We start from the raw sequence: 27,963 nt of genomic DNA on the forward strand, positions 1-27,963 counted from the left end.
CACTGCTATCCAGAGCTGCCAACTCAGAGTCCTGATGGGACCGGGTAGAGCTGCCCCCGTGAGTTTCTGAGACTACAACTGTTTATGGGCGTAGAACACCCCGTCTTTCTCCGAGGGAGCAGTTGGTGGTTTCTAACTGCCAACCTCGCAGTTGGCAGCCCAACACAGAACCACTACGCCAGGTTCCCGATTCATGGCGACCCTACGTAGGGTTTCTGGAGCTGCACATCTTTCTAGGAAACACGTAGCTTCTCCCGAGGAGTGCCTGGTGGGCTTGAACCGCAGTCCTGGCAGTTAGCAACTTCACTGATCCAACGGCCACACTGCAACTGAAAACTCCCCAGACACGGGTTGGCCATGTTTCAGCTGCCTGGTCCGTCATCCGCTCAGCTCTCAAGAGGGGATGAGAGGCCCCTGAGTTCCAGGGACCAGGGATCTGCTTGTTGTGGAAGTGTGTTTCTCGTGTCAAGGCTGGGGGTCACAGTGCCCTGCTTCTGAAGCCTGTGTCCCCGTGGTGCTCCTAGACTGGGGTGCTGGACACAAGGACCTAACTCGGTGCCCTCGAGATGCAGAAATGAGATTCTGCCAACTGACTGCACTCTCCCAGGTCTGACGCACCGTGCTTCTCTGAGATAAAACCCGCTCAACCAGTTAACCACCTGCCTTTCAACAAGTCAGCGGGGCCTGCTGTCACCTCTCCAGCTGGGTCCCTGAACACCCATTCATGTGAACAGTCTGTGGAAAGCCATCTGCAGCCTTGCCTCTTTCAGGAGCTCAGCTCGGTCTGAAAGCCCGAGAAGCTGGGCAGTGCTACCCTTGCTGCGGCGGTGGTGGCAGCAGCTGCAATGGTGGGCACAGGAGCATCCAGTTCAGATCCACACATGGGCCCCATCATGTGGACAGACAGACGGATATCTGCCCTCGTGCCTGCTGCTGTGTGCACCAAGGCCCCTTTCTCTGCCTGACAGCCCCCCGGGGAGCCTGCCACTGGAGAGGAGTTCACAGAGTCAGAGGACAGACAGACAGAATGGGCGCAGCGCAGGGTGGAGGTGCGGGTTGAAAGCGTGAAGGCATACGCACGTGTGGTCGGGTGAGGGTGGCATGCGGCGGAGGGGCATGATGATGAGGGGGCATCGCAGAAGGGGTCGTCCGGCCGGATCCAGTAGGCCCGGCTGTGCCGGTTACCTTTCTTGCTGGGGCAGCTGCCGGCGGCGGCGGCGGCGGCAGCGGCAGCGGCACAGAGGAAGACGTCCTCGCAGCCCTCGCCCTGCAGGCGCTCCTTCTGCAGCAGCCTGTCCACCCGCTGGATGATGCACTCCAGGCTCTTGTCCACGTTCAGCCACACCTTCTCCTTCCAACCGAGAGGGCCCGGGCACGTCAGCCACGTGACAGACACGCCGGCCGCCTCCACCCTGCCCCGGCCACAGCCTTCAGTGGGTCACATCCCACCACACGGGGTTCACCCGGCTGTCCTCCCTCAGAGCAAGCAGTATGCACTTTTCGAGGGCAGAACCAATGTCCTCTGGTCGCTGTTCTCCAAGTTTGGGAGATGCCTGTAGCAGCTGCCACAAGGGCCACCTTGTCCTTCCCAGTGTGGGCAGTAAGGGTGACAGGGCATGGGGGCCAGCCTCGGCCCAAGCTCCCTCCCCCCACTGTAGCTCTCCTGTGGGCATTACGGAGGAGGAAGGCCTCTTTCTGATGGAAGGGAATGGAAACCACTCATCATGGGGGAAGGGGGGACATGGGAGGAGGAGAAGGGGGCGCTGGGGAGGCGGGGCAGAGACACATACAGCCAGGAGACCACTGACCATCAGCTTATGCTTTTCAACGGTACTCCCAACAAAGGACTGAAATAAGGTGTGTGACTGAGCCCCGTCTGCTCTCAGGGCCTCCCCAGGAGCCTCCCTGCCTGCCCCGCCCCAGCTCCTGAGCTCACTCGTCTCTGGGCAGAGCTCCCAAAACACACAGCAGCCCTGGGCCGGCGAACGGAGCAAGCAGGAGAGGCTCGGCCACTCAAGTAGCCAGGAGCTCAAGAGGTGCCAGGGAAAAGCAAGGTCCTCTGCCGGACAAGGGCTCCAAGGGGGGAAATTCCCCTCCTTCAGACCCTGTCTGAGATGGACCCAGCCCACGGCTCAGCCCTGCCCCTCAGCAGACACTAAGGCTTGAGGGTGCAGGCTCCGTCCCTCAGCAGGGGCCAGCTGCAGGAGGGGCTGTTCACAAAGGAGCCGGCGCCCTGGGGAGACTGTGCCCGTCAGCAGGAGGGCCGCCTGGGCAGCACTCACCCACTCCTCCTCGTGCCAGTCCACCTGCAGAGAAGACCGGCTGTTTCTCCCCGTCCACCTGGCCATGAGTGTGTCCTGGTCGTTCCTGAGCATCACCTGCTCCTCCTCCGTTGCAGTGGGGGAGGCTTTGGAGGCAATGTAGTCGGGTCGCGCGGCATTCAGCCCGTGGATGGAGCTGGCCAACAGCTTGCAGTCACAGACCGTCACCAGCTGCCGAGTCTGCAGGAGCACAGAGACCCGGGCCACTGATCCCCCCAGGCAGGGGGCAGGACAGGCCTGCCTTCCCCTAGGGAAGGAGGTCCAGCCTGGCACCCGGCACTCCTCCCTCTGACGCCTCCCCACAGGCAGAGCGGCTGAAGACCGTATCACCCGCATGTCTAAGGGCGAAGGTGCAGCACCACACGGTGGACTCAAACTCATTCTTGGCAAGAATCCCCCACCGCCAACTCCACTCATCTGGAGCAGTGGGGTCAGGAGGGTCTGCAGTCAGAGGAGGAGAGAGAATGTGTGACTACAAGCCTCCGTGAAAGGTTGCCATGAGACCAGAGGAACTGCTTGTTGCCTGGTTACCACTACTAAAGGTTTGATCATCAAAAGGGGGTAAAATGTGAAACAGAACTCCAGATTCTCATAGCGTTCAGACTTTCTGGAGCTGCGGAGGTTAGTTAGGTGAACGCCTGAAATCACTGCCCTGATGCCATCTTTAAACCTTAAACACACAGTATCGCTTAAAGCCAAAAAAAGGTTCACTTGGCTTCATGAGTGAACCACATCTACCTCGGTGCTCAGCTCCTTTTAAAAATATCTGGATGCGAACAAACGGGCAAGAGCAACTCAAGAAGTGAGCGGAGTGTCTGAGGGGCAGTGGATTTCCGCTGATGGAGGCAGGCATATTTGGAAAAGAATAGAGTGGTTGTACAACTCGAAAAGGCGATCTGCGCTACTCAGTTGCACGTGTAGGTATTAATTGAATTGATATGCTTTGCCGGGTACATTTTCACACACACACAATGAATCAGGTAACTGATGAGAAAAAGAAATCCCCACCACGAAAACTGAGGAGCACAGAACAATGTGGGGACACGACACCTTCTCTGACTTTGTGCCCAGACGCGCTCTGGCCTGCTATTACTAGGGATAGACCTGAAGAGACCCCGCTAATTCCCAGCTTTGGCAACTACCGGGGTGGTCCTCAAACCTCCCTTTCATCTTTTTGCACTTTGGCACCTCATACCTAAAGCCCTGGACTCCAGTGCCTAGGTTCCTGGCACATCTTTTCGGGGTCAGGGGGATTCCGTATGCATCGGGTTCTATGGAGCCCTGGTGGAGTAGTGCTTATGAGTGGGGCTGCGAACCACAAGGACAGTAGTTCGAACCCACCAGCTGCTCTGCAGGAGAAAGATGGAGCTTTCTACTCCCATAACCAGTTCAGATGGTCTTGGACACACACGAGGGGAGTTGCCACAAGTCAGCATCCACTCAATGGCAGCCAGTCTGGCTTTCTGGAATCGTGGGAGTCAGTTTCCAGGTCCCCCCCCCCCCCAGAGCTGCAGGTGGGTTTGAACTGCTGACCTTTCCCTTGGCCATTGCGCCAGGAGGCCTCTTGGAAGTTCGTTTACTGATGATATAAACATCAATAGAGTGATGTCATTCCTGTCTGGTGCTTCTGTAAGTTTGTGTGGGTATGCGCTTTCACATTCCAAGCACAACCGAAATGCCTCCAGCAACCTGCCGAGTAGATGAGTCCGAAGAACTACATGGAAGAGGCAAGAGCCTGGTGGGGTTCCGAGTTTACACGCTGGGTGCTAACCTAAAGGTTGGTGGTTCAAACCCACCAGTCTCTCCGGCAGAGGAAGATGAGGCTATCTACTCCCACACAGATTTGGTCTCAGAAACCCTGCAGCCCGCTCTGCTCTGTCCTATAAGGTCGCAGACATCAGAATCCCCTTGGTGGCCGTGCTCCGCGTGTGGTGGAGTCTCACAAACTGGCCCCTGTGGGCTTGTACGTGGCCATGGCTGAGAGGCCTGTCTTAGGCCTGTCCTTGGCCTGTGCCCTTGCAGCTCTGGGATTAAGGCAAAACACCAAGCATCCCAGCAGCTCAGTTTTCAAGGTCATGTCAATGTCGACCCTCTTTGAGGACAACTGTCAGCACACTAGCCAGGGCTGCCAGGGGCATCCAGTGGCTCCCTGTAGTCCAAGGGAGCCCCATCCCACACCACCACAGAGCAGGGTGGCCCCTCCTACCTTATCTGCCAAGATGGCAAGGGTCCTCTCGAGGCCAGTGGCGGACCTGTCCTTCGCGGCCCTCGAGAGCCGCTCTGCATAGTAACTAACTTGGGTTTTCAGAGTGTTGATCTGGGCGATAATCTCCTTTGCTCGGACGATGTCCTGCGGTATGTAGACAATGGACTGGCAGATGGGCGACGCACTAGAAGGGATAAGAGTAGACTCTAAGGGGTTCCACTGAGTCAGTGGCTCACAGCGTTCTCCCATCCTCTTCCCATGACGGACCCTGAAGTTCAGCTTCCTGGGTGCCGTGATTGCTGGTGGGTAAGAGGGCATCCTCGGGGTCCTTTCTGTCTCCATGGAAGCTTAGGGCCTTGAAGCAGAAATGCCAAGCCCTTGGTGTAGATTCATGGGGACCCACAGCTGTGCTGTGGGATGTGTATGATGTACAGACACTGAACCATCGTATCCAGTAATTACCCACATGCTCAGAATCTTTGACCTAAGAATCCCATCTCTCAGCTTGTAAATAGCTCTTAAATGGAGACATGGGGTCTGCTTATGCCGGAAGGGGCCAGGTTCTTCTTGGGTTTCATCAAAAGGTGGCTCTGGTTTGTCATTGGGCCAGTCAGGACACTGGCTGTGTCCTCCCCATGTCTGACCCCATCATGTGCCCAGAAAACTGGGCTTCTGGTGCCTCCTCCCTGCCCCAGGTCCTCTCCCCTTCGTGAGGTGAAAGGGAGGTGGACAAAGGGCCCAATCAGAGGAGAGACTCCAACATTCGACAGCTGGGGCACCCTAGCCTTCCTCCTGCCCGTCAGCACCAAGCAGCACATGTGTCCAAGGCCCTGAGTCCAGAGCTCGGGCCCAGCCATGAAGAGAAGCCTCTGGGGAACCGAGCCCACCCACTCCCGCTGAGCGGGCCTTGGCAGCCATGCTGGCCCGACTTGACAGAGATAGAAACGGCATGCTTCTTAGCATCCGATCCCAAGTCAGTTCAAGGTGGCCACTTATTGTTAAGGTCGCCTGAGGGTGCCTATCAGAGCAGGAAGAAGTATAAGCTGGCTGTGAACTCTGGGTCAGAGGTATGACCAGTCCCTGCGGAGAACTCTCATGAGAGTTCAGGGGGACAAGGGAGAAGGTAAAGGGTGATGGTACCTCTGACCACACTCTCCCTGGTTCCACCAGAGCTGCCGGAGGGTCACCACACTCAGGAGGGTTCACCAGGGGACCGCCCCTGCCCTTCTCAGACTTTGGGGCAAACATGCAAACACAGAAAACCAAAGCACCCCAAGGGAGACAAACAGCACAACGCCACAATAGAAAACAATGGGTCTGCCAGAAGCCCATGCAGCAGCGGCCAGCGAGCCCGCATGGTGTCCCGGGCGACATTCCAACCTGCAATTGCCTTTCCAATGAAGAGCGGCCAGTGCAGGCAGGCAGCAGGGCTTGTTTGCAATAGGCGATGTCACAAGCGAGTGTTTTACAGGTCACTCCCCGTCGCCTGCGTGCCACAGGCCGTGCTCTAAGACCATCGGGGCACCCAGCAGGTGAAGTACGCGGGAGGACTGAGAAGGACATGGGGGCTCAGGGACGGTGATGGACACAAGCAGTGTGCTCCACTACCTAGTTCTGAAAACAGGGTGGCCACAAGAGGGCGGCGGGGCACGTGGGGTACAGACACCTTGCTGCTTCACAGCAAGACAGTCCCAGGAAGGCTCGACTCCAGGAAAGAGAGCTGCTGGGTACCACACACCGTCCTGTGTGCCCAGCAGCTCCACAGGGTAGGTGAAGTCCTGTGCACAGTCCACGGGCCTGCATTCAGCCCCCACCCAGGCCCCATGAGAGCTGGGATCGTGTGGCTGGAGGGTGGCGCTGGCAGGTCACGGCCGGGAAGGGCTGGGGCTGCTGTGAAGCAGCACTGCCCCTGCCGCGGCTGGCAGAAGAGGAGCTGGCCGGGCACAGGGCTGGGACGAGGAGGCCCTCGGGTCCCCCAGGTGGAAACGACATCACCCTCCCCCATCTGTCCCAGCTATGCCTGTGTGTCTGTCAGGGAGCATGGAGTGGGAGTAACAACGGCCAGACTGGGCTAGGGAAGAGGGGACCCGAGGACGGTTGATTTCTAAGAACTTTCTAGAAAAGAGTCAGCCAACAGTATCTGGGCTGCTGTTTACCAAGGCGGAGAGCTTAGGGCAGCTGGGCCTTTAGCGCTCCCTGTCCCACTGGCCGTTTCCCTGTGGCCTCTAGAAGTATCCCCTCCGTACTGTCTAAGTCCTGCCAGAGAGCCTGTCCGTGGGCGCCAGAGAGACGAGAATGGCAGCAGGGAGCCTGCCCAGGTCCCAGCCACAGAAGCAGCTTGGGCTTCCCCATCATGGCGTCAGGGGCAGCTGCCACTCTCCCCAGACGGCCGTCTCCCTCCCCTGGGGGAAGGGCTCCCTCTGGGTGAATGGGTCTCTGTCTCCAGGGAGGGGCTGCCTCCTCAGGACCGCTCCACCTCGGACGGGCCCCCAGAGGCCAGACACCTCACAGCTGTATGGGGAACATGGCAACAGCAGTTCCTGGGGAACCAGGGGTCCTTCCAATGCCTGTCCCCAGGCTTTATGCAGATCCCCGGGTTGTCGACCTGGGCAAGCGCTTTGGGTCAGGCTAGGGAAAGCTGAGGCAATAGTGGGGACCCCTAGGCTGCCACCTGATTCTTTGCTGGGGGTGAAAGAAAAAACAGCACACCATTATATTAATCCTTGGTTTGGCTTCCAGGGGTACAACTGACTCCAGTAACACTGGTCTAAATACCTGCATAAAAGAGGAGATGATACCAAGGGCTCACGAGAAAGTAAATGTTTAGAAAATAATGATGGCCACCTATGTACACATATGCTCGATATAATTGATGTATGGATTATTTTAAGAGCTGTAGGAGCCCCCAATAAAATGATCTTTTAATAATTTTTTAAAATCTGCATAAAGGAGCAAGTATCCTCCAAGTGTGAGCTGACGTCACCCAAGAAATGACGGTGAGGAGGTGAGGAATGAAAAGCCCCAGGATTCTTCTCAAGGAAGGTGGAAAGGAATTCCCAGTGGTGCCAATGGGCTGCATAGCACACCCCGCTTCTGGGCCGCACTCCTCCCCCTCCTCTGAGAGTGAGCGCAGCATCACACTGCAGCCTGCTTGTACAGCAGCAGCTGGCGAGGAGCTAGTCACCAACAAAGGGCATTGCAGGTGGAAGGGAAGGGTTTGCCCACCGGGCGTGTGAGCCAGGAGCCCGCCCGCCTCGGCACTGTGGAGGCAGCACTGCCAGGGGAAGGGGGCCCAGCAGGCTGTGCAGGCAGGCGAACAAGGACACCAGACACACTCTCCACAGACAGAAAACTCACCAACACTCCTCAAAACTGCTACAGGAAAGAACCAGAAGGAAAGATGAGCAGTGTGTTAGCCAGCACCAAACGCAGCAGAAACAGACCACCATAAACGGGGGGCCAAGTGGGTTTTTATTAAAAAAAAATTTGTCAAGAGACTGAAGATTATGTTCCGAACTCCCGGCTACAGGGATGATTAAAGGGATAAGCATGTGTGCTCATTGGAGCCCCAGCACGGCCTGCTTGTGAGCAAGTGGCACCCACGTTTAAGGGAGGCTTTGAATGGTGCAAGCCATTATCTGCAAGTGATTTGATGCCATTTATAGCAAATGAAATTTACACATTTACCCTAAATACTTGAAAAGCACTAACGAGGCATTCTGCTAAATGCACAGATTAATATTCTGGATGGCTTTTTTCTTTAATATGAAGATTAATCAAATATAAGTGTGCCCGACCCTCTAGGGATAGGCACAAAGACAACCAGGTGGCCCCACCCTTCCTTGGCTGCACAGAAATTAAGGAGCTTTCTCTCTCCCCTCGGGGCCCCAGGGGAGTATGGTCTACACACCTCCTTCAAATCACACTTACACTTCCCACACACCATGTGCAAGGGCACTGCACACACACACACAAACACACACGTTCTGGCTGGGCGGGGCAGTGGGGGGGACAATATTTTCCTGGGACCCCTGGAACCGGTGCATCCGGCAGGCCTTCTGTAGGCAGTGTCCTTGGCGCATGTGGTGGGATGATTCTGGCCAGCAGGCTCTCTGGGCATCTGTCTTAGTGCTGTGCTGCTCTGGCGGCTGGCCTTCCTTCTCCTAACCAGCCCTGCTCTGGGGTCCCGGGCCGGCCTGCTGCAGGCTCCCCATAACTCTGATACGCCCTGCACCAGGAGCTCTCTTCCCCTCTGCTGCTCCCACCCAGCCTCGCACTCTGGAGCCCATCGCCCCATGGATGGGCCACAGCACCTGAACTTTTGCTGGCCTCCCAGATCCAGCCGGGGTCTGCTTTCCAGCTCAGAGCAGGTGGGCAGTGAGGATGCCTCTCGCTCTTAGCCCCTCGCCCCCAAAGCACTGTGCACCTGGCTGCACCTCACCACCCAGCATGGCCTGCGGCACTGCCCTGTTCTCAGGTGCCGTTTCCTGCCCTGCACTGAGCTCAGTGCGGCCCACCGGGTCTTTTTGAAACTAGGAATGCTTACCGTTTCTGGAAAGCATGCAATCTGTTACACTGCTGTGGTGCCTAAAGAAGGAAGCCCCACCCTAAAGGTGGAGTAGAGATTCCCGCTAACAGGGTTTGCTATTCATTTTGGAAAAGAGGGACCACCGGCTTGGTGACTTTATCACCCGTGCAGTGCGTGACACCTCTCTCTCTCTCTCTCTCTCACACACACACACACACACACACACACACAAGCGGCACAGCCTCCGTAAGGCAGCTCTTCCCACCAGGCCCAAGCAGACTGGAGTGGCTGGGTGCTGACACGGCCATAGTTGGATTGGCTTTTTTAAAAGCACAACCTCTGGGAGGCGTCACACAGCTGTGCAGAGGCCACGACCCGCTCCAGCTACTTACTGTTTCTTGGTCTCTTCAAATTTGTGCAGCTTTTTGCGGAGGCCTCCCGACTTAAAACCTTGGCAGTGTGCCGCTGGGGCTCCGATGGTGACGATGTCGTAGTTCTGATCTGAATGACAGAAAGCTCTCCTCCATTACTCTGGGCTCGGGCCTGTGGACGAGCCAGCTACAGGGATATGCACACACGTCTAGGTGCCTGCCCCAGCAGCCCTTCCACAAGCAGCCCCGGGGTCCCTGGACTAACTCCACAGCCTGGGCTGCCCAAGGGCTTGCTGGACCCAGCACCAACATCTCAGGGAGTCCTGGAGGTCTGCAGGTAGAGCCAACAAGAGGTAAAAGAGTCGCTCCCAACTCCTTGCCTCTCTCCGATAGGGCAGAGTAGACCTTCCCCCTGGGTTTGTGAAGCTGTAAATCTTTACGGGAGCAGAGAGCCTCATCTTTCTTCCCTGAGCGAATGGTAGGTTTGAACCACTGTCCTTGGGGTTAACAGCCCCACGAGAATAACCCACTCCACCCAAGTACCAAACCAACTGCTCTGCCAGGGAGTCGTTTCCAACTCAAAGCAACCCTCCAGGGCAGAGCAGAACCGCCTCTAGGGGTTTCCGAGACCATAACTCTTTGTGGCCCCAGAGAGCCTCTTCTATCTCCCTCTGAGTGGCTAGCGATTTCGAACTGCCGACTCTGTGGTTAACAGCCCAACAAACAATCCACTATGCTAGAGCCACCAGAGCTGTGAAAACTATGCAACCTCCCTACTGGAAGCACAAGTGGTGGGCATCTGCCTGTGACAGAAAGATAAAGGGAAGCCAGGGGCGGTGGGGGGCGGCGGGGGACAAAGGGCAGGGTCTGCATCCTCTCAAGAGACCCTCTCACCCGTCTCTTACCCGCACTGGCCTGCAGCTTGAGACCAAGGACCCAGACAGAGCAGAGCCAGATGCAGATTCAGAAAGAGCGAAGAAACAGCTTTACCTGATCCTCCATCATCTTGAACTCTCATCCTTTGGATGTGCAAGTTTGTGGGAACAAATTCTAACTTTTTGTCTGCTTTCAAACTGCTGGCTTTGAATGAGGGACCTAAGAAACGGAACATGGGGGGAAAGGTCATCAAGGCACGCTTTGCAAACACGAGGTACATGAGTGGTGGCAAGAAAGAGGGCATTCTGAGGAGGATGGTGACCAGAGCCGGGTGGGGAGCGGTCGAGAGAACCCTGAGCTGTCCAAGATGACGTTTCTTTGCCAGATGGCGGGTGGGCAAAATCCTCAAAGCTGGGCAGTTTGCTGGCCCGGAGCCTGGCTTGGGACTCTCAGATGAAGGAAAAAACGGGCCTCAGTGCATGATAGCGATGGTTCCCACCTTCCCTTGAGCGCCCCGCAGAGAGCTCCGACACGGGGGCGTGGTGTCGTCCATGCCCTGTGATGCCGGCACCCTATGAAACGCCAACGGGTCCCTGGCAGAGGCCTCCTCGTCCAGCTGTGCAGACGGCCACCGGCCAACGCGGACAAAGCCAGCTCCACCGGGGCGGCACATCTCAGCGCTAAGAAACAAGAAGAGCTGCGCTCGGTGCCAGGTTGCCCAGGACGCACACGCTACACAGCACCGGTTCTGCCAGACTCCCATGTGCTTCCCGTGTTGGCCCCGTCAGTTCTAGGGACATGCGAGTGCTCTGGAATCCCCATTCTTCACAATGTCGGCCATCGCTTTGTTCTGGTTTTTACGTGAATCACACGGAGCAATGTCTTTGTAGAATCCACCGTGCTCACAGAGGAACTGTACAGGGACTGAGGCAGTCTTTTGAATGGGACAAAGGGATACTGTGTGTCAGGGTTGTATCCTTTCATCTGTTCGCCGTTCAAATAATGCAAGAAGTTGGACTACGAGGAACACAGCATTCGGATTGGAGGAAGATGCGTAACAACCTGCCAACGGTGGGTGACACCCCTGCTTAAAGCATACTGGAAGCATCTGGCCCCAAGAGTGAGGGGCACTGAGTTAGTTAATTGTGCCAACCTGGCCGATAATCACATGTGGAGCTAATTGAAAGGCGGAGGGATAAATGGGTGGTGAGCCTCGCCTTTCTAGTTCTCGGGTCTCTTGCTTTGTGATGGTTGCACCGGGTGCAGCTGCCTTAGCAGTTCCCTGCTTCAGCTTGCAAGATTGACTTCCTACAAAACATCCCCAAGGAGAAGCCGCATGGACCTATCCCGATGCAGCCCTGGGTGCTGGAGCAGCCCTGTGGAGACCCCTGCTGGTGCTGAGATGCTTGTTCATTCACTGACTCAGCTTTCCTCCTGCAGTCGGCATCATTGCCTCTGTTTTGTGAGGTGGAGGACTTTGTGGACTGGTGTTGGGTTAATGGGTTAATGTTGGACTTGTGGGCTTGGACAGTATTGGGTTGGGATGTTTTCGTGATGCATACTTTCTTTACATAAAACTCTCTCTTATACATGAGTTGCTGTGAATTTGTTTCTCCAAAGTACCTAGACTATTACAGGCACCATGCACACGAATCCTCACAGCGACATCGGTGCCCCTCATGATGAATGGGAAAATCCCAACCTTGTCGAGAATTTCATTTTACTTGGCTCCACCAACAATGCTCTTGGAAAGCAAATGGCATACAACACTGGGAAATCTGCTGCTAAAAGACCTTCAAAGTGTGGACAATAAAATAAAACTAAAGAGGTCATCTGGAGGAGGAAGGGGCACCCGGCACCAGCCAGGGATTTCCAGTCCCTCACACGCAGGTGACAGTGGCGAGGATGAGGAAGACAGGAGGAAACTGGTGTCTGAGTTGTGGTGGTGGCGAGGAATACTAGTGCACCATGGGCCGCCAGAAGACCAAGCCCAGGCGTACACTCAGAACGCTCCTTAGACGGTGTTAGCCCTTCATCTCCCATCCCCTGGGCGCATCACCAGAAGGGAGACGTTCCTTCAGGAGGCCACGCTTGGTCAACGAGAGGTCAACGAAACAGAGGAAGATCCTCGATGGGTGGGCGGGTGGGTCGACACCATGACTACAACACTGGGCTCAAATAAGGGAACAACAGAGAGGAGGGTGCAGGGCTGGCACGTGTTCCCTTCTGTTGAACATGCCGCGGCTGTGATGGCATTTGACAGCAGGAAGCTGGATAATGCTTCTTATGGTCGATCCACAGTCTGGTTTCTCGTATCAGAATCCAGACCACTCGTTACAAGAAGAACCACACGTGCGACAGGAAAGACTCAAAAATGAACCGACCGTCAGAAGGGAAAGAAATCGAACGTGCTGACGAGTGAATAAGGCGACGCAGATCGGAAGTTGTTTGCTTTGCTTTGGGATGGAGATTGTTCTCCAAGCCCGACACCTGGGAGTGTGGTCCACCGGCAGGAGGGTGCCGCAGCCAGGGCACCTGTGAGAGACAGGGTTCCCGAGGAGGAACGGAGGAATGCAGCAGCTTGCCTCCAGGAAACTCTAGGCTGTGTCGGTCCCCGACTTTGCCGGGCATCCGTTATCCAGCAGTGTCTCCAGTAAATGGTGCGATTTTATCTGAGGCTCATTCTTTGCATTCAAATCTGTACCTGGCTCCTTCGGGTCACAGCTCGTGGGCAGCTTCCCATGCTGTGTCAAAGCTGCAGGAGGGGCTGGCGAGTTTCCTACCCCAAAAATCCCTTGCTAGGGAGAGGGAGGAGGGAAGACTCTATACCCAGATACCTAGTTGGACTGCTGACGCATGCAATAAAGTAATGACCCCTCTCATCCCCCTAAAAATTGTTCCACTGGCCATCCGAAGGGGCCTAGTTAGGAATGATCTGCTCCAGGGAACCCGAGAGCACCCTGGCCTGCGTCCTCCAAGGTCAAAAGGGAGGCGCCTGCACCCAACTTTCTTTTGGTGAGTCCTGAGCGGCTCCGGCCCACTCAGACAGCCTGCATGTACTGTACCAGTACTGCCAGGTGTTCAGACGGCAGCCTGGTCTCCCCAGTGCTTTTCTACCACGGTGAACACACAGTGCCGGCCGCTGCCCTGTGAACGAGGCTCTCTCCGCGCTCACTGCACAGCGGCTGTCCTGGGAGACGGCCCGGAGGAAAGCCTGGTTTGGGGCGGTGCTCACAGATCTGCCCTTCTCATCCTGGCTGCTCCTGGTAGGTGCCCGGAGGCGGTTCCCCCTTGAGGAGGCCCCTGTGCACAGCAGAACGCAATGCCGCCCGGTCCAGAGCCGGCTGTTGTTAGGTTTGAGCCATCCCGTCGGTCCGGCTGAGTGTTAGCTGCCCCCCTGCCTTCCCGAGCGTGATGCTCTTTCATAGCGACTTCCTCTCCCGACTGCACGTCCGAAGCCCGTGAGACGCAGCCCACGCTTGCTTCAGAAGAGCCTTCTGGCTGTCCTTCCTCTGAGATACACGCTAGAGTTGGGTGCAGGTCACCCTGCACGCGACATTACTGATACTGCCACGGGGGCCTCCGCGACCTGGGAATGGGAGCGCAGGGATGATACAGTGCCCACCTTTGTACTGGTGGAGGTCGGTCAGGTTCTCCTGGTACGTGAGGATGATGGTCTGGTACTGGGTGACGATCTGGCGCCGGAGGCTCTCCCAGCAAGGCGACAGCTCCCCCAGTTCCTCCAGTTCACACACTCTAAAAGCAACACACACACACACACACACATCAGGCTGTGGAGCCAGAGGAGGCTAGAAGGCCCATGGGGGCATGCTGGTGCCTGGGAAGGCCGAGCTAGACTGCAGTGCCAGCCAGCAGGGCAGCCAGTGGGCAGGAGGACCCACAGCTCTGGGAGGAAAAGGCTGTGAGAGAGGTAGAAGGGACCAAGGGAGAAGGGTGTGGGGCCACTTTCCATTGTCAGATGTGCAGGGAACACAAGGGGGAGCGAGCGGCCACAGGGCAAAGGCTCTGCCACAACAGGCCACGCAGCACTGACTCAGGGTCCAGGTCCTGCTCGCCTCCCCTCCCCTGGGAGGCTGCCAGGAGCTCCTCCCATTTGCATGTGGTGAAGGCTGCCTGCCCCACCCCTGTCAGAAGAGAAGAAGGATGGACACCTGTTTGTCTTCAGTCTATGGGCCCTGGTGCTGCCCACCGTGGAGTGGGCACTGAGGGGCATGGTTAGTTCTACTCCGACACACCCGAGTCAGAAATAGGTTCCAAGGCAACCGGGAGCGACGTAAACAGAAGGGGGCTTCACGAAAGGCCTGTGGGAAATTCCCATGACCTCCTTAGCCCCCTTCCCCTCCAACTTTCCGAAGCCCCTCTGCACAGCCAGGTGTAGACAAAGCTGAGAGGGAACCTTAAACCAACGACACAGCACGCTGGCATAAGTGGGGTGCGACAGAGCACCCAAGGCTGAGTAACTGGCGGGTCTGCGTGGGGGCACATTGCATTGTTCTTGCAATATATTAAGAAAAAAAGTTCGGCAAACAGCCGTCTGAAGACAGCAGGACCCCAGAGGTCTCCTTTCCCTTCACGCTTCCGCCGGAGTGCGCTGATCATGGAACGTGTCCCACAACGAGGAGCAGCAATGTCAGCCTGCCCGGGGCAGGGTCAGCCTGCAGCAGCAACACACACACACGCACGCCTTCCTCCTGGCTAGGAAGCAACAGAAGCACGTTCTGAGAGCAGAGATGTGGAGGGCCTTCCGGCTTCGCTGGACAAGGGGCCGCCATGCCCTCACACGCCACACGCAGTCTTCTGGAACCCTCAGCACAATCCACAGGGTCAGTAGGTTCGAAACCACCAGCCTGCTCCACGGAAGACAGAGGCTACTCTCTACCCCGGGCATGAGCTGCAGTGTCGGCCACCCACAGGGGCTGTTCTGCCCTGTCCCCCAGGGGCGCCATGAGTCGGGATCCGTGGCCCCCGGAAGTGGCGAGACAGTGCGGTGCCCCAGCCTGGGAAATCAGCGACGGGCAGAGCTGTCGTGGGGAATGGCCGCAACTTCTAACGTCTCAAAGGAGGCAGAAAAGAGGCAGGAGGGACCGGCGGGAGCACCCCTCCTGCAGCACATACAGGAGCCCGTGACCCCAGGCCAGAAAGCAAGGTTGGCACAAGCCAGGGCCACAGCGCTGGCAAGTGTTGGCGGCTGGCTTTGCAGCAGGCCTGCCCAGCACATCTGCGCCTTCGAGGAGGGCGGGGCCTCACCTGGCGGCGTCTTCCTCCAGCAGGAGCTTCACGAACTGCCGGGGCACGTGCAGGGAGAGCACGCTCTCCCCCATCTGCTCCAGGATCCGCAGGTGGTTGCCGTCCGTGGTCGGGAACCGGTACATGCGGCAGATGGCGCCGCCGAACACTGCGGGAGGGGCAGTGGTTGTGCTGGGGGAGCTGGCTGGACAATCGCCTCCGGGCCACCCCCCTCTCCTGGCCCGCAAATCACATAAACACCCTCTAGTCTTCTTACCATTCAGTTCAAGGCAATCAAAACCTCGACGCCCCAACCCACCACAGGGGACCGACCCGGAAATGTTTCTCCCTGGGACCTGCCATCTTCTGGCCCCAGGCCACCAAACCAAAGTCCAAGAGGCAGACGGGGGTGGGGGGTGGGGGGAGGGTGGGGAGCCTTAGTGGTCAAGTACCCTGCCGCTAAGCAAAACTGGCGGTTCAAACCCGGCTATGCAGCGCCACAGGAGGAAGCCTGGCACCCTGCTCCTGTAAAGACCCCCTCACTCACTGCCCTGCATGCAGGCTGGCTCACAGCGCTCACAAGACTCGGCAGAACTGCCCCCGTGCATCTCCTGGGACAGCAGTGCTTGATGAGAGCAGAAAGCCCCACCTCTCCCCTGTGGTGCTGGCTGGGGGTGTCTAACTGCTGACCTTGGGCTTGGTAGCCAACTCAGAACCACGGTACCACCAAGGGTCCTCTTGGATGGATCACGAAGCCCCAAACAGCAGGGCCAACCTGCGTGGCACACTGGACTGCTGAAAGGTTGGAGGTTCAACCCACCGGCTGCTCCATGGGAGAGAAAGGAGGCTGTCTGCTCCCATATGGAAACCCAAGGAGCCGTCCCCCTTTGTCCTGTCCAGGTCCTGCAAGTCCTGGGAAGATTACAGCCTGGGAAACCCCCTGGCGAGCTTCCATTCTGTCCCTCGGGCCCGGGGGTGGATGAGGGACAGGCCGACGTGGAAAGAACATACAGGACCTTCTTCTGAGCATCACCGAGGTTTTAGAGAGCTGGTGGAGGAGGAGGGCACAGCCTGCCACCGCCGGGAAGGGAAGGGGGCCTGGCCTCCCGGGACACACCGAGAATGGCAGGAGCCCCAGCAGATGAAGCTGCTTACCCGACTTCAGCAAAGCGTCTTTTCGCAAGGAAGCATACTTGGATCGGATCCCCAGGGACTCGGTCAAGCTTTCGTCCACAGGCAGGACCATCTAGCAGCGTGTAAGAAAAACACGAGGCTCCTGTGAGGCTGGGGCCGCCCCAGAGCAGCAGGCAGAAGGGTGGCCTGAACACATTCCAACAACCAACCCTGGACATGGAGCCCATTCCGGCCCGGACTGACCCTGCATGCCACAGTGCCCTGTGGCTTCCACCCAAAGCGTGAGTCTTCACTGGAGCAGAGCCCCGTCTTTCTTCTCCCTCAGAGTGCCTGCGGGGTGCGAACTGCTATCCTCGAGTTCAGCAGCCCACACATCATAATCTAGTACAGCACCAGGACTCCCGAATACATCACCAAAAAGAAGAACTTCTCTAATTCACTGCCACGGAGTCGATGTCGACTCGCAGTGACCCTACAGGACAGGGTAGAACTGCCCCTGTGAGTTTCCAAGACTATAATAACTCTTTGCGGGAGTAGAAAGCCCTGTCTTTCTCCCCAGGTGCGGCTGGTGGTTTTGAACTGCTGACTTTGCAGTTAGTAGTTCAACTCGTGACCACACGCCAGACATCCTGAAAGAACTCTTTGAATCAGTATCTACCATTACATGCTTACCCAGTCATCGGACGCATTCATTCACCTCCCGGCAGATACAGACAGTATCCCCTACGATTAGTTTGTCTGAAAGTGCATCTTTGTCACCCGCTCGCTCGTCACTTCACCTCGGGCTTTGGTGCTCCGAGGTGGACCACGGAGAGGCAGGAAGGGGAAGACAGACTGCTTCCGGCGCCAACTGCCCGTGCATCTTCGAGCAAAATGAGATAGCTGGGCATTTTACATCAATGGCAGAGTGTCTAAGAGTGTCCGTGGGTGAGGCCAGGCAGGAGAATGGGGTGTGGAGTGTGTAAGCAGGGGAGAGGGAGGGCGAGAGAAAGGTGGTGGTGTATGGGGGGTGTGGGGGTGTGGAAGTAGGGTAGGTGTGAAGGCACTGGGGGAGTGTGTGTGTGTGTGTGTGTGTGTGTGTATAACATTAACAATATATGATAATTTTCATGTTCCTGATTGCAGACCCCCATAGGGCACTGCTCCAGGGCTGACCGCCGTGCTTCCCAGAGATGGCTGGCTCCTGGGCACTGCCCCTCGAGGCTGGGCACCCCTGCCTGAGGAAGCAGCAGGCTTTACACTTGGAGGTGGAGTGGGGAGAACTGGAACACGTGCTGCTGGGGCCACACCCAGCAGCCCCCAGGCTCAGGCATGCAGCCAGGTCTCTCACTCTTTCTACAGCAGGGGAGAAGGGCGGAGCGCTCACCCGCCCATTGACGGTGTCCACAGACCGGGTCACGGGGGCCCGCTGGTCAGACTTCTCATCCATCTGCCAGCCTATCACGGTGATGTTACCCACGCGGTCACTCTCTGCAGACCTGCAACGAGCAGGGGCTTTCAGGAGCAGCTTCGCGACTGGGCTCGGTCATCCTGGGGCATCAAGGGGCCCCGGAGCACCCACCCAGCCAAGTGGCCAGTCAGTCGCCCAGGCCTCGCTGATGCCCAGGCTCTAGGGGAGCATGGCGGAAGGGTTGTGTCTCGAGGGGAACACACACCTGAGTCTACTTGGCTCCTGGGGGAGGCAAAGCTTGCGGCAGAGCTGCCCGGAGTTCCTGGGCCTGCCCACACCCCAGAGTGATAAGGAAGGAAGCCTCTCAGAATTAGAGCTGGGCGTGGCCTATCCTGGCCTGGGACCCCTTTCCGGCCCTCCCCCTGCTTAGCCCAGGCTCTGATTATCCCCAAGGTGTAGGCCTGGACCCCAGAGTAAACTGAGACCCCCTAGGGTTTCCTTCCGGCGAGGAGGGTGGAGGGGGCCTTCAAACCAGTTCATTCTGGTTTAATCCCTTGCAGAGAATACTGAATCAGCATGCAGGTTCATGCACCCCTAGATGAGTCTCCTGTAGACTTAAGAATGACCTTGGGGAGCTGGGGACACCTGTAGCTTCCCATTCAGCGTCTCTTTGGGGGGAAAGCAAATGCTCACAGGGCTCAAACAGGAGTGAGCCCATCCAAGCCCTGGTTCTCGTCCAGGAAATGTCCTTTCCCATGCCATGAGTTTCTCAGCAGTCGACATTAGCTCCTTTTAAAAAGGAAGGATGCCCGGTCCTTACATTCTACTCCAATCCAGAGGAGTTCGCTCTGGTGTATGACAGTATGACAAAGCCGGATATTTACCCCAAATAGCTGATGGGTCCATGCTGCCCCTCGCCCCCCCCCCCCATCATAAATGGGACCAGTTCTGCACCCACAGTAAGGATGGCTACAGGGTTCTTTCTCTCCTGCCCCTGATCGGTCAGCAGCACCCTCACATGGCCATCGCTGTAGCTTCAGCCCTTAATGGCGAGCAGGGAATTACTCTTCTTCATCAACATTTTCTTTGCGGTTTTAGACTATTCCCCCACCCACCCACCCCACCCCCATGACAGAGGGCTCCAAGTTTAAATCATCTTGAGGCTAAAACGCCAATCAGGACGGTGATGGCAAGTGCCCCTACAATGAACTTGGGAAGGGCTGATGACTTGTCGTCTGTCCCCCTCCCACTGGGGACACAGTGGGGGTGCCGCAGACGTTCATTAATCTCTTCAACAGCTATTCACTGAGCAGCTGGTATGAGCCAGGCCCTGAGACCGAGCAATGGAGACAGACAGACAGACAGAAAGCTCTGCCCTGGGGAGAGCTCGCTCTCCTGGAAAAGCGCAGAGGAGAGGCCCGTGCTTTGTTCCTGTCCTGCAGGTACAGGTACTGACATTTTCCTGGGCAGGTGTGCTCCCCATGGGGGGCATGCATTTCCATTCCCTAGCAGGCCCCCTGGGACGCTGGGAGGATCCTCTGGCCTCAATGGACCACCACCCACTCCCGAGAACTGCTTCTGGGCGCCCTCGGTATTTTGTGTCTTTGTTAGGTCCCTTGCTCATCTGTCCCTTGACCTTGGAATTTGAGACCCGGTCAAATACAATGGAATACTAACCTTAGTGTTAAATGCAACCTGTGATGCTTGTCCTGGAGCAGATCCTTGACAATAAAGTTTCCAGAGCCAAGTAAGTACATCTGGGGAAGAGACAGCAGAGAACAGGAGGGTTTGGGCTTTCACTTGGCTTCCTGTCCCAGGACCACATCCCAGGGGAGCCTGGCTGCCTGGCTCCCACCGAGCACCTGACCCTTGTATTGTTAGTCCAACCCAGATGCTCAGAGAGACATTCCCAAATACAGTTAGACGTTACCCAATTTGAGAGCCAGAACCGAAGTCAACCGTGCTCACCGCTCACTCACACAATTATGTAAGCTTCTAAAAAGGAAAAGAAAGTTCCGCCGACTACTTAACTGTTCCCTGAGATCTATCTTTGACATCGTACACGGAGAGCTTGATCTGTGTCATCTGATTGATAAGCGAGTCCTGGAAGAAGGCAATGCTGCTTAGGAAGATAGGGTTGTTGGTTCCCTAGAGCAGGAAGACAAAACGCAGGTGTCATCAGAAACTCACCAGCATCGAGCGCAGCCGCTTTCCCAGAATTAGCCGTGAGCACTGGGCCAGCTTGCACACATGCACATGGCAACGGTAGCTTAGATGGGTTTGTGCAACCCAAAGCCACCTTTGCAGAGAGGCATGGGAGCCTGACACTTTTGAGTCTGCAGATTACAGACCCAGACACGGCAGATGACTCCATCTCACAAGCTAGGTCTACAGGCTCATGTTATGTGAATTTGGGAAGGCCCTCCAGGCAGGTCTTTTTCATCAGGTCTACCTGTGAACCCGACTATCCTCCCGAACCCACTCAGACGTCATGTCCCCTAGGACCTTGCTCTTCCATGTGTGGTCCCAGACTGGAGGCACAGGGTCCCCTGGGAGCTTGTGAGTTGCAAGAGTCCCGAGCCCCACTGTGGAATGGGACGAAATATCACCCGCCTGTGTTCCCATGGTGCTCTCTAACACATCCCACAGCCTGCTGGCTCCGGGGGCGGCCACATTCATCTCTGTTCTCCCTGCCCCCCCCCCCATGTTGGTGAACTCAGTGAGGGCAGGGATGATTCTGGATCCTGTCCGGTTGCTCTAGCTATAGGTAGGGTTCAACAAATGCTGAGAAAACACAACCAGTGAACTCGAACTCGGAAGCAAATTTCCGAGAGATGGAAAGGCTCGTCTATCTTCTAGAGGGATGGGGAAGAGGGGGAGAAGGAGCGGGTATGTGACTGCGATTGGGTGTGGATCATTCACAGAGATGCTCACAATCACACGCATGAGAAAGAAAACAGGACCCCTTCCCCCACCCCACCCCACCTTTGCAGGTCTCACCCCATCAACTCCTACACTCAGCTCAGGGAGCTTACATAACACTTCAATTATCTAACAGGACTGTGTCAAATTCCCTTGGTGAATATATATATAATTCAATGTAAAAAATTAACACATAACACTTCACTCCCAAGACTGTAAAGATTAAGGCTTTAAAAAAAGGAGCATGTTTGGCTACGGGGGTTGATTCACTGTCAGTCCTTCCCCACGCTTCGATTAATGAGCACAAGCTCTGAGAGGGACAGCCCAGTGTAGAGGACAAGGAAGAAGGAGGTCTTAGCTATCAAGAGGCCTTGAACCTCATAGGCTCCATGTTCAAAAATAACCTGCCATCAGTGGATCAATTCATTGTGAAGGGGATGGCTGACAGAGGTCGCCCAGATGAGTAATGGTCAGGAACAGTATTGATGGACTGAAGCCCAGGACAAAGGGCGGCCAGTCACAAGAATGTCACTGGGACTAGCCAGCACAGCCCGAGTGTCCTGGGCTCCCTCCCAGGGGACAGAACCGGTGGCACCCACCTCAATGATCTCCGTCTGCGCATGCTTCGTCCAGAAGGCCTGAGGAGGGGTGGTGACACTCACAGCTACGAAACTATTTGGTTTTCGATCTAGCGACGGTGTATGCAGCTCACTGCAAGCTACAAAATCAAGATGGGGTCGGGGGAGGAGATCCTTTAGGCTGTACTTACATTATTCCTAAGAAAGCTCCGGAAACATACAGGAGGAGACCAGCTGTCACAGAGAGACGATTTAAAATACATTTCAAACAACCTCTGCTTCTTCCTCCTCCTGCCCCCAATGGCAATGCCCTAACTTAACTACTGGCAGAGGTTTAAACAGCCTGTGGGGATCTGAACCCCTCAAACTGGACTTCAATGTGTCATTGAGCCATGAACTAATTAAGGCAAGAAGGCAGGTCTATGAAAACTAAACCACAGAGACACGTTTTTATCAGACAGCCGTGTAACCCACTGCGCTCCGACCAGGGCTCCACCAGCCGGGACAGAGGGAAGGAGAAGCAGGATGGGGAGAGAGGAGGTGACAGTAGGAAGATCCAATAATGAGCACAGGAAGATCTAGTGGGACAAGCAAGATGGAAAGAAAATGAAGAAAACAAAAAGGATCTTAAGATGCAGTGATCGTCTATCTAAGAGTTTACCCCAAGGAGTCAACTAGGGGGTACAATCTATGGACAGTCGTTTTATGTCTAAGAGCAAACGGAATGAAAGGTGCATGGACGAACCTAACTGGTCAGTAATAGGAGATTGGTTAAAATAAGGATGATACTACCATTCTCTAGACCAGCGGTTCTCAACCTTCCTAAAGCCGAGACCCTTCACTACAGCTCCTCATGTGGTGGTGACCCCCAAACCATGAAATTATTTTCGTTGCTACTTTATCACTGTCATTTTGCTACTGTGATGAATCTGGCGACCCCTGTGAAAGGGTTGTTAGACCCCCAAAGGGGTCACGATCCCTTTGTTGAGAACTTGTTGAGAACCGTTGCCCTAGACCCTATGGGGGCACCCAACATAAGGTAGATCTCACCTTTTAAGTAAGAAAAGATGCTAGTGATATTCTACTACATGCAAAAAAAAAAAAGAAACACACATGAAAACATTATGATGACTCTTTTGGGCAAATAATTCCATCATCTTCACAACCAAAAATCATTAACAGTTTCTGAACAGCAGTACTCTACGGGGTTGGGGGGTGGTGGTGAAGATCTGGAAGGATATATGCCAAAATATCAAATGTGGTCTCTCTCCAATAAAAAAAATGGACTGCCATCGAGTCAATGCTGATGTGGGCTTCTGGGACTGTCACTGTTGAGGGGAGTAGAAAGCCCAGTCTCTGTGGAGCTGCTAGTGGTTTTGAACTGCCAACCATTCGGATCACAGCCACTAAAAACCCAGGTGGTGTAACCACTACACCACCAGGACTTCTCTCTCTTTCTCCAAGAAGGCATTCTTAATTAATTTGTTCTTAACTTTTTTTATTGTGAATCAGGTGAAGATTTACGGAACACATCAGTTTTCCATTCAACAAGCCGTGCACCTTTTACTTCGTGTCACTGACCGCAGTCCCACAGTGAGCAGTGAGCGACAATCCTCCCTGGGGTGTCTGTCTCCAACCCTCCTCCTTTCTGAACTCCGACTCTGCCCTGGGCTACATGCGCCCTCTTGACCTCAGATGGCCGATCACTCCAAGGTGTGCTTTCTCTACTGCTAAGATTTTCTGTGTTAAATATAGCTAATGTACATGAAAAAGTATGCTCTTCCTCCAGTGTTGCCTCCATCTGTTTAATCAACATGATTATGTTACTGCTCTTAAGTCATCGGACTCCAAAAAGGCCTGTTATTTATTATGAGGAGTCTTAGCTTAAGTATACCGGCTTTCATCCTCTCTCCTGCTCAATACCATTTCAGCTCAACTATATGTCAACCCCATTCCACTTGAGGGCTAACAGTATTACTTCTGAGCCCGTGACACGCTAGGGTTCTCAGGGCGTTCTCCGTTCACCTCCAGCTTGTTTCGACAATCCTTTCATGATCCGCCTGTGCTTCCAGGGCTTGCACGGCATGCTTCTCAAAATCATAATTTCTCTCAATGAAACCGATCCAACCACACTGGCCTGTCCCCTCCCCACTCCCTTTAACCTCTGCTCTGATTTCAGTGCTGCTCTGTAGGCTGAAAACACACGCGCCATCCTGACACACTCTCCATTTCCTGGATCCCACGTCTCCCTGGTCCTCCACTGACACCCACAGAAAGGATGGGGGGTGTAGGGTGGCGGCGGGAGTAACTTGGGTTGAGGCTCTGTTGCGGTGAAACATCTTTCTGCTCTCACACTTGAAGGAGTGTGGTGGGAATAGTAACCTCGAACTCTTCCGTATAGAAACTTTCTGAGAAGCCTCTATTTGGTTTCCTGGCCTCCCGGGGGCCTCTGGGACAAATCACCCTCACAGACAGGTAAGTGCGGCCACTCTCCTCCCTCCTAATTAGTAGTCAGTCCTCCATCTGCTTTCCTTCTTCCCGGCTAGGCTGTGGGCGTTCCCCAAGTGCCTCACCGTTTGGAATTAGTGTGGCTCTTCCTATTTATTTGCTCAGATGTTCAGAACGGAGCCCTGGTGGTGTAGCCAGTTACATGTTGACTGCCAACTACAAGGTCAGCAGTTCAAAACCACCAACTACTCCTTGGGAGAAAGATGAAGCTTTCTACGCCCATGAGGAGTTATAGTCATGGAAACCCACAGGGGCAGGGCCAGGGCCAGGTGGTAGGGCTACCCTCTGGATTGGTTTAGATCATTTCATTTGATATTGGAATTTACTGTTTTTTATTTGACAATAATGCAGCACTTGCCTTTTTATAGTCTTGTAATTTGTCAAAGTTCTGTCTCCCCCGCCCTCCTCAATCTCTACCATCCTCTTGGCCTCTCACACAAACAGCCATGCCCCCACACAACACAGGAGGAAACTGTTCTAGCAGGGTTCAATGGCAGCTCAAGGCCATGCAGTTAGTCTTTGAGAGAGTCGGGACTGGCACCCAACTCATCTCACTGCCCGTGGGGTACCACCCCCTGGACACAGCTGCCAGGCCACTGGCCAATGCCGACCTTCACCAAGAGGGCAGGCCAGGGGCAGAGGGGCACTGGATCGTGTTGGGCTCTGGCAGCGCCCCACCCAGCTCTCCTAGCTCCATGGCAAACCACGGTACTGCCACGCTTCCTAGATCCCTGAGCTCGCCCGGGAATGCATTTCTAAGTGCGTGTGTTCAGCCGGTCCTCCTCCCGGCAGGCAGGCATCATCAGCCCCTTTCACAGGAGCAGGGAGCCAAGGGCTAGAGAGCTACACTCAACCACACAGACACACGCACGCACGCAGCCAGCTGACTAAGCTGAGTCCAAGCCCCAGCTCTGAGCCCTCCGCCCTGCTCCTCGCTCGCAGGTGATGGGGGACTGTGTCTGCTGGCAGCTCTGGGCGGGCGCGAGCTCACACCCAGACAGGAGTTGGCCTCTGAGGCTTCTTCACACCGACAGGAAGTTCACACCTGCACCGGGCTTCCGCGTCTGGGGAAAACGCGTCGGCAGGGGTGGCAGCAACAGCAGGTTCTTTGAGATAAATGCGGGCCGGCAGTGGGGGTTATTTTTAAGTCACATCTTTTAAAAACAAAATGTAGTAATAAGATACTTACCTAAACTGAATTCTAAAATGGGCTCATCTGGATCCTGTACATTTCCTGGACAGAAAAGAAATAACAGTAAGGGGCAGGGGGTAGAGAATCATTCTTATAAATGTTTCCTTGATTCTAGAACTAATGGGGGTGGGGGGTTCCCACAACACTCCACCCACTCCCACGCCACCCACAAAAACCCCAAACTTACTGCCCCGAGTCCACTGTGAGACACAGCAACTTTATAGGACAGGGTAGAACTGCCCCTATGGGTTTCAGAGACTATAACTCTTTACGGGAGCAGGAAGCCTAGTCTTTCTCCTACATAGCGGCTGGTGGTTTTGAACTGCTGACCTTGCACTTAGCAGCCCAATGAGTAACCCACTGTATCACCAGAGCTCCCTTCCTCCAACCCCCTCCCCACCACCACCACCATGATTAAAAACTTGTTATAGAAAGTGATTTCTTCATTTTCTAATACTTTGCCTTCTGATTCGTAAGCATCTTGGGCCCCTAAACCAAATGCCCCCTCCTCCTCAGGCCCCCACTCTCCTACTGGGGAAGGCTTTTATCACAGCCGGGGCACCAGGCTGATACATGCAAGGGATGTTCTCACATTATCTCCTGACAGACAAGCACGGGAGGCATCCATCCCAACTAGATAATGGGCCTGATCATGCCGTACCAGGGCACCCACGAGCCTGAGACAGTCACTGCCAGGGGCGGGTCCAAGAGGTAGGCATGACCCTGCCACCAGTGCCACGGAGTGGGGGCCTGCCCATGCAGAGCTCCTACCTGCCAGGGACAGGCCCAGCATGTCAGCTGCCACATCGATGGTGGATGCCCGCTGCATCATCGAGCGGGGCCTGGCGCCATGGCGCGGGCTGTGCTCTCTTGCTGTCATGATGTCATGGGTGGCGATGTGCTTCTTGTTCTTGTGCCCGACCACACCCGGGTCCCAGGGAAGTGCAGCCACCAGGCCCCAGTTCCCTATGATGGCGGTAGCCCTGAGAGATAAGAGCAACGCTGGTTAGAGCCCAGGCGAATGGCCAGCCCAGAGACAAGGTGCTCTCAGGGGAAGCGCCCAGGACCTCACACAGGCTCTACCTCTGTGCTTCACGGGTCCTTTCCATTTTTCAGTCAATTCTCGGCAACCCCTCTTAGACGAGGCAGGGGCTACGCGAAGACACCTGCCAGCCTCTGGGAGGCTAAGTCAACAGGGCCGAACCTTGGAGAGAGCCCAAGGCCACACCTCCGACAGGCTCCTCTCCTTGAAGGAGCTCTGCAAACTTCCCGTGTGCCCTGGTCTCTGCTCCCTTTCCCGTGAACCATGTACTCGGCCAACTGTCCCGACTCAGTGCTCGTCATGAGAGCGACTCGCGGCGTGGGATAGCGGAAGACCACCAGCCACCTGAATCAGACCGCAGCTCGGCCACAGCACAATGCTTACACCGTGCTCCATGCGGCAGGCTAGTGTGGGAAACAGAAAGGTTACTCCCCAGGTTGTTCCCCCATATTATATGCCAAACCTAAGATGCTGCTTGCTAACTCATGGTCAATGGGAGGTCAACTGCTTAGAGGCTATATCCCAGAGCCATCTAGAGCAATCAGACCCTATTGTCTGCCCCATCCTAAGTGGGGCCCACTACCTGCTCATAAGGATAGTGGATTGTTCCCCTGAAGGAGAACCCAAAGACAAGGTCAAGCCAACTCAAGGAGGATCAAGGTTAGGCTGCCATCTTGACCTTAGAGTCCACCCATCTTATTACATGTACAGCCCTAGCTCACCCCCCTCCTGTCACACGCATGCCTATTGTACAGCCCCTTCCTGTTACGTATGTAGTTACCTATAATTAGGGGGCTTGCACGTCCCCTAAGTGTACATAATGGGTGATTGGAAATATAGTTGCTCTCTCTGCGCAGACCTACCTGGCTGCTGAAATCATAGCACGCCTTCTCTTGTCTGATGTCTCTTTTAATTTTACCCCTCAATTACACAACTGCCCCTTAGCCCCGCTCAACTGTGGGGGCTGGTACCCCACAGGTTAGAAAGCAAGAAGGGGGTGCCACATCTTCCCAGCCCTCTAAGCGACAATTCTGGCCGTCCTTGGAAAGGAGCTCACCTTTAAGAGCTGGGATTATTTGGCCGCGCCATCAGCCTGGTTTAAGACAGCCCTCTCAAAGGCCTCCTTTGTGTCCAGAGACACACCCCAGCCCCCACAGAATGTCAACACCTCTGCTGCCAAAGACCTCGCGTGAATGCACACAGTCACTTACTGGACATGCCTGTTCTTGGACCTGTAGACCCGTGGACCCGTGGCCCGTCCTCACAGAAGCACATCCAAGTCCATCATCTGAAAACAGACAGACACGGACGGTCAGCACGTTGGTCCTGAGACGTTCGGGTCATCATTTCAGTGTGGCAAAGCCAAGAGCACCTCCACACTCACGGACGCTCCCAGAGCCACGCTGTTAGCGCGCGCCCAAAGGGAGATCTCACCGACAGCCCCGCCGAAGGGTGGCGACAGAGAGCACATTCCTCCAGGAGTGACCGGCCGGTTCCAAAAGGCCAGGAGGGCAGCTGGGGCCCGGCTCCGGGAGCTCAAGTCCGAGTCTTCTGGCCACAACTATAGCCCTAGGAGAAGCTACTGCCCCACAAACAGTGTGCTCTTTGGTTCTTCTTTGGGGATCACTTGTATCCAGCCCACAAGGGC

At 55.5% G+C, this 27,963-nt stretch overlaps 1 protein-coding gene across 9 annotated transcripts in view; it reads right to left on the reverse strand.

The window, feature by feature from the left end:
* The window catches only part of INPP4A (inositol polyphosphate-4-phosphatase type I A), a 54,654-nt gene extending 27,046 nt beyond the window's left edge, over positions 1–27,608 (reverse strand). For 3 of the 9 annotated variants that reach the window (XM_030888460.2, XM_045283879.1, XM_030888459.2), the window contains exons 1-16: positions 27,527–27,608; positions 26,045–26,256; positions 25,271–25,315; positions 21,595–21,713; positions 20,105–20,221; positions 19,751–19,830; positions 18,050–18,161; positions 16,705–16,795; positions 15,571–15,718; positions 13,928–14,058; positions 10,417–10,521; positions 9,448–9,556; positions 7,885–7,902; positions 4,528–4,711; positions 2,283–2,501; positions 1,186–1,351 (exon numbers count right to left, since the gene is read on the reverse strand). In XM_030888460.2, coding sequence (XP_030744320.1) covers positions 1,186–1,351; positions 2,283–2,501; positions 4,528–4,711; positions 7,885–7,902; positions 9,448–9,556; positions 10,417–10,521; positions 13,928–14,058; positions 15,571–15,718; positions 16,705–16,795; positions 18,050–18,161; positions 19,751–19,830; positions 20,105–20,221; positions 21,595–21,713; positions 25,271–25,315; positions 26,045–26,153 — 1,753 coding nt within the window. In that variant the 5' untranslated portion in view covers positions 26,154–26,256; positions 27,527–27,608. Of the gene's footprint in view, positions 1–1,080; positions 1,352–2,282; positions 2,502–4,527; positions 4,712–7,884; positions 7,903–9,447; positions 9,557–10,416; positions 10,522–13,927; positions 14,059–15,570; positions 15,719–16,704; positions 16,796–18,049; positions 18,162–19,750; positions 19,831–20,104; positions 20,222–21,594; positions 21,714–25,270; positions 25,316–26,044; positions 26,257–27,526 lie in introns of all 9 variants that reach the window. The other 6 variants (XM_004704356.2, XM_004704355.2, XM_030888463.2 and 3 more) reach the window with 4 other exon arrangements.
* Between the last annotated feature and the right edge of the window lie 355 nt (positions 27,609–27,963).

This window comes from Echinops telfairi, unplaced genomic scaffold, assembly GCF_000313985.2.
Source record: "Echinops telfairi isolate 266 unplaced genomic scaffold, ASM31398v2 ScPeMD7_7467;HRSCAF=8505_1, whole genome shotgun sequence".
NCBI lineage: Eukaryota > Metazoa > Chordata > Mammalia > Afrosoricida > Tenrecidae > Echinops > Echinops telfairi.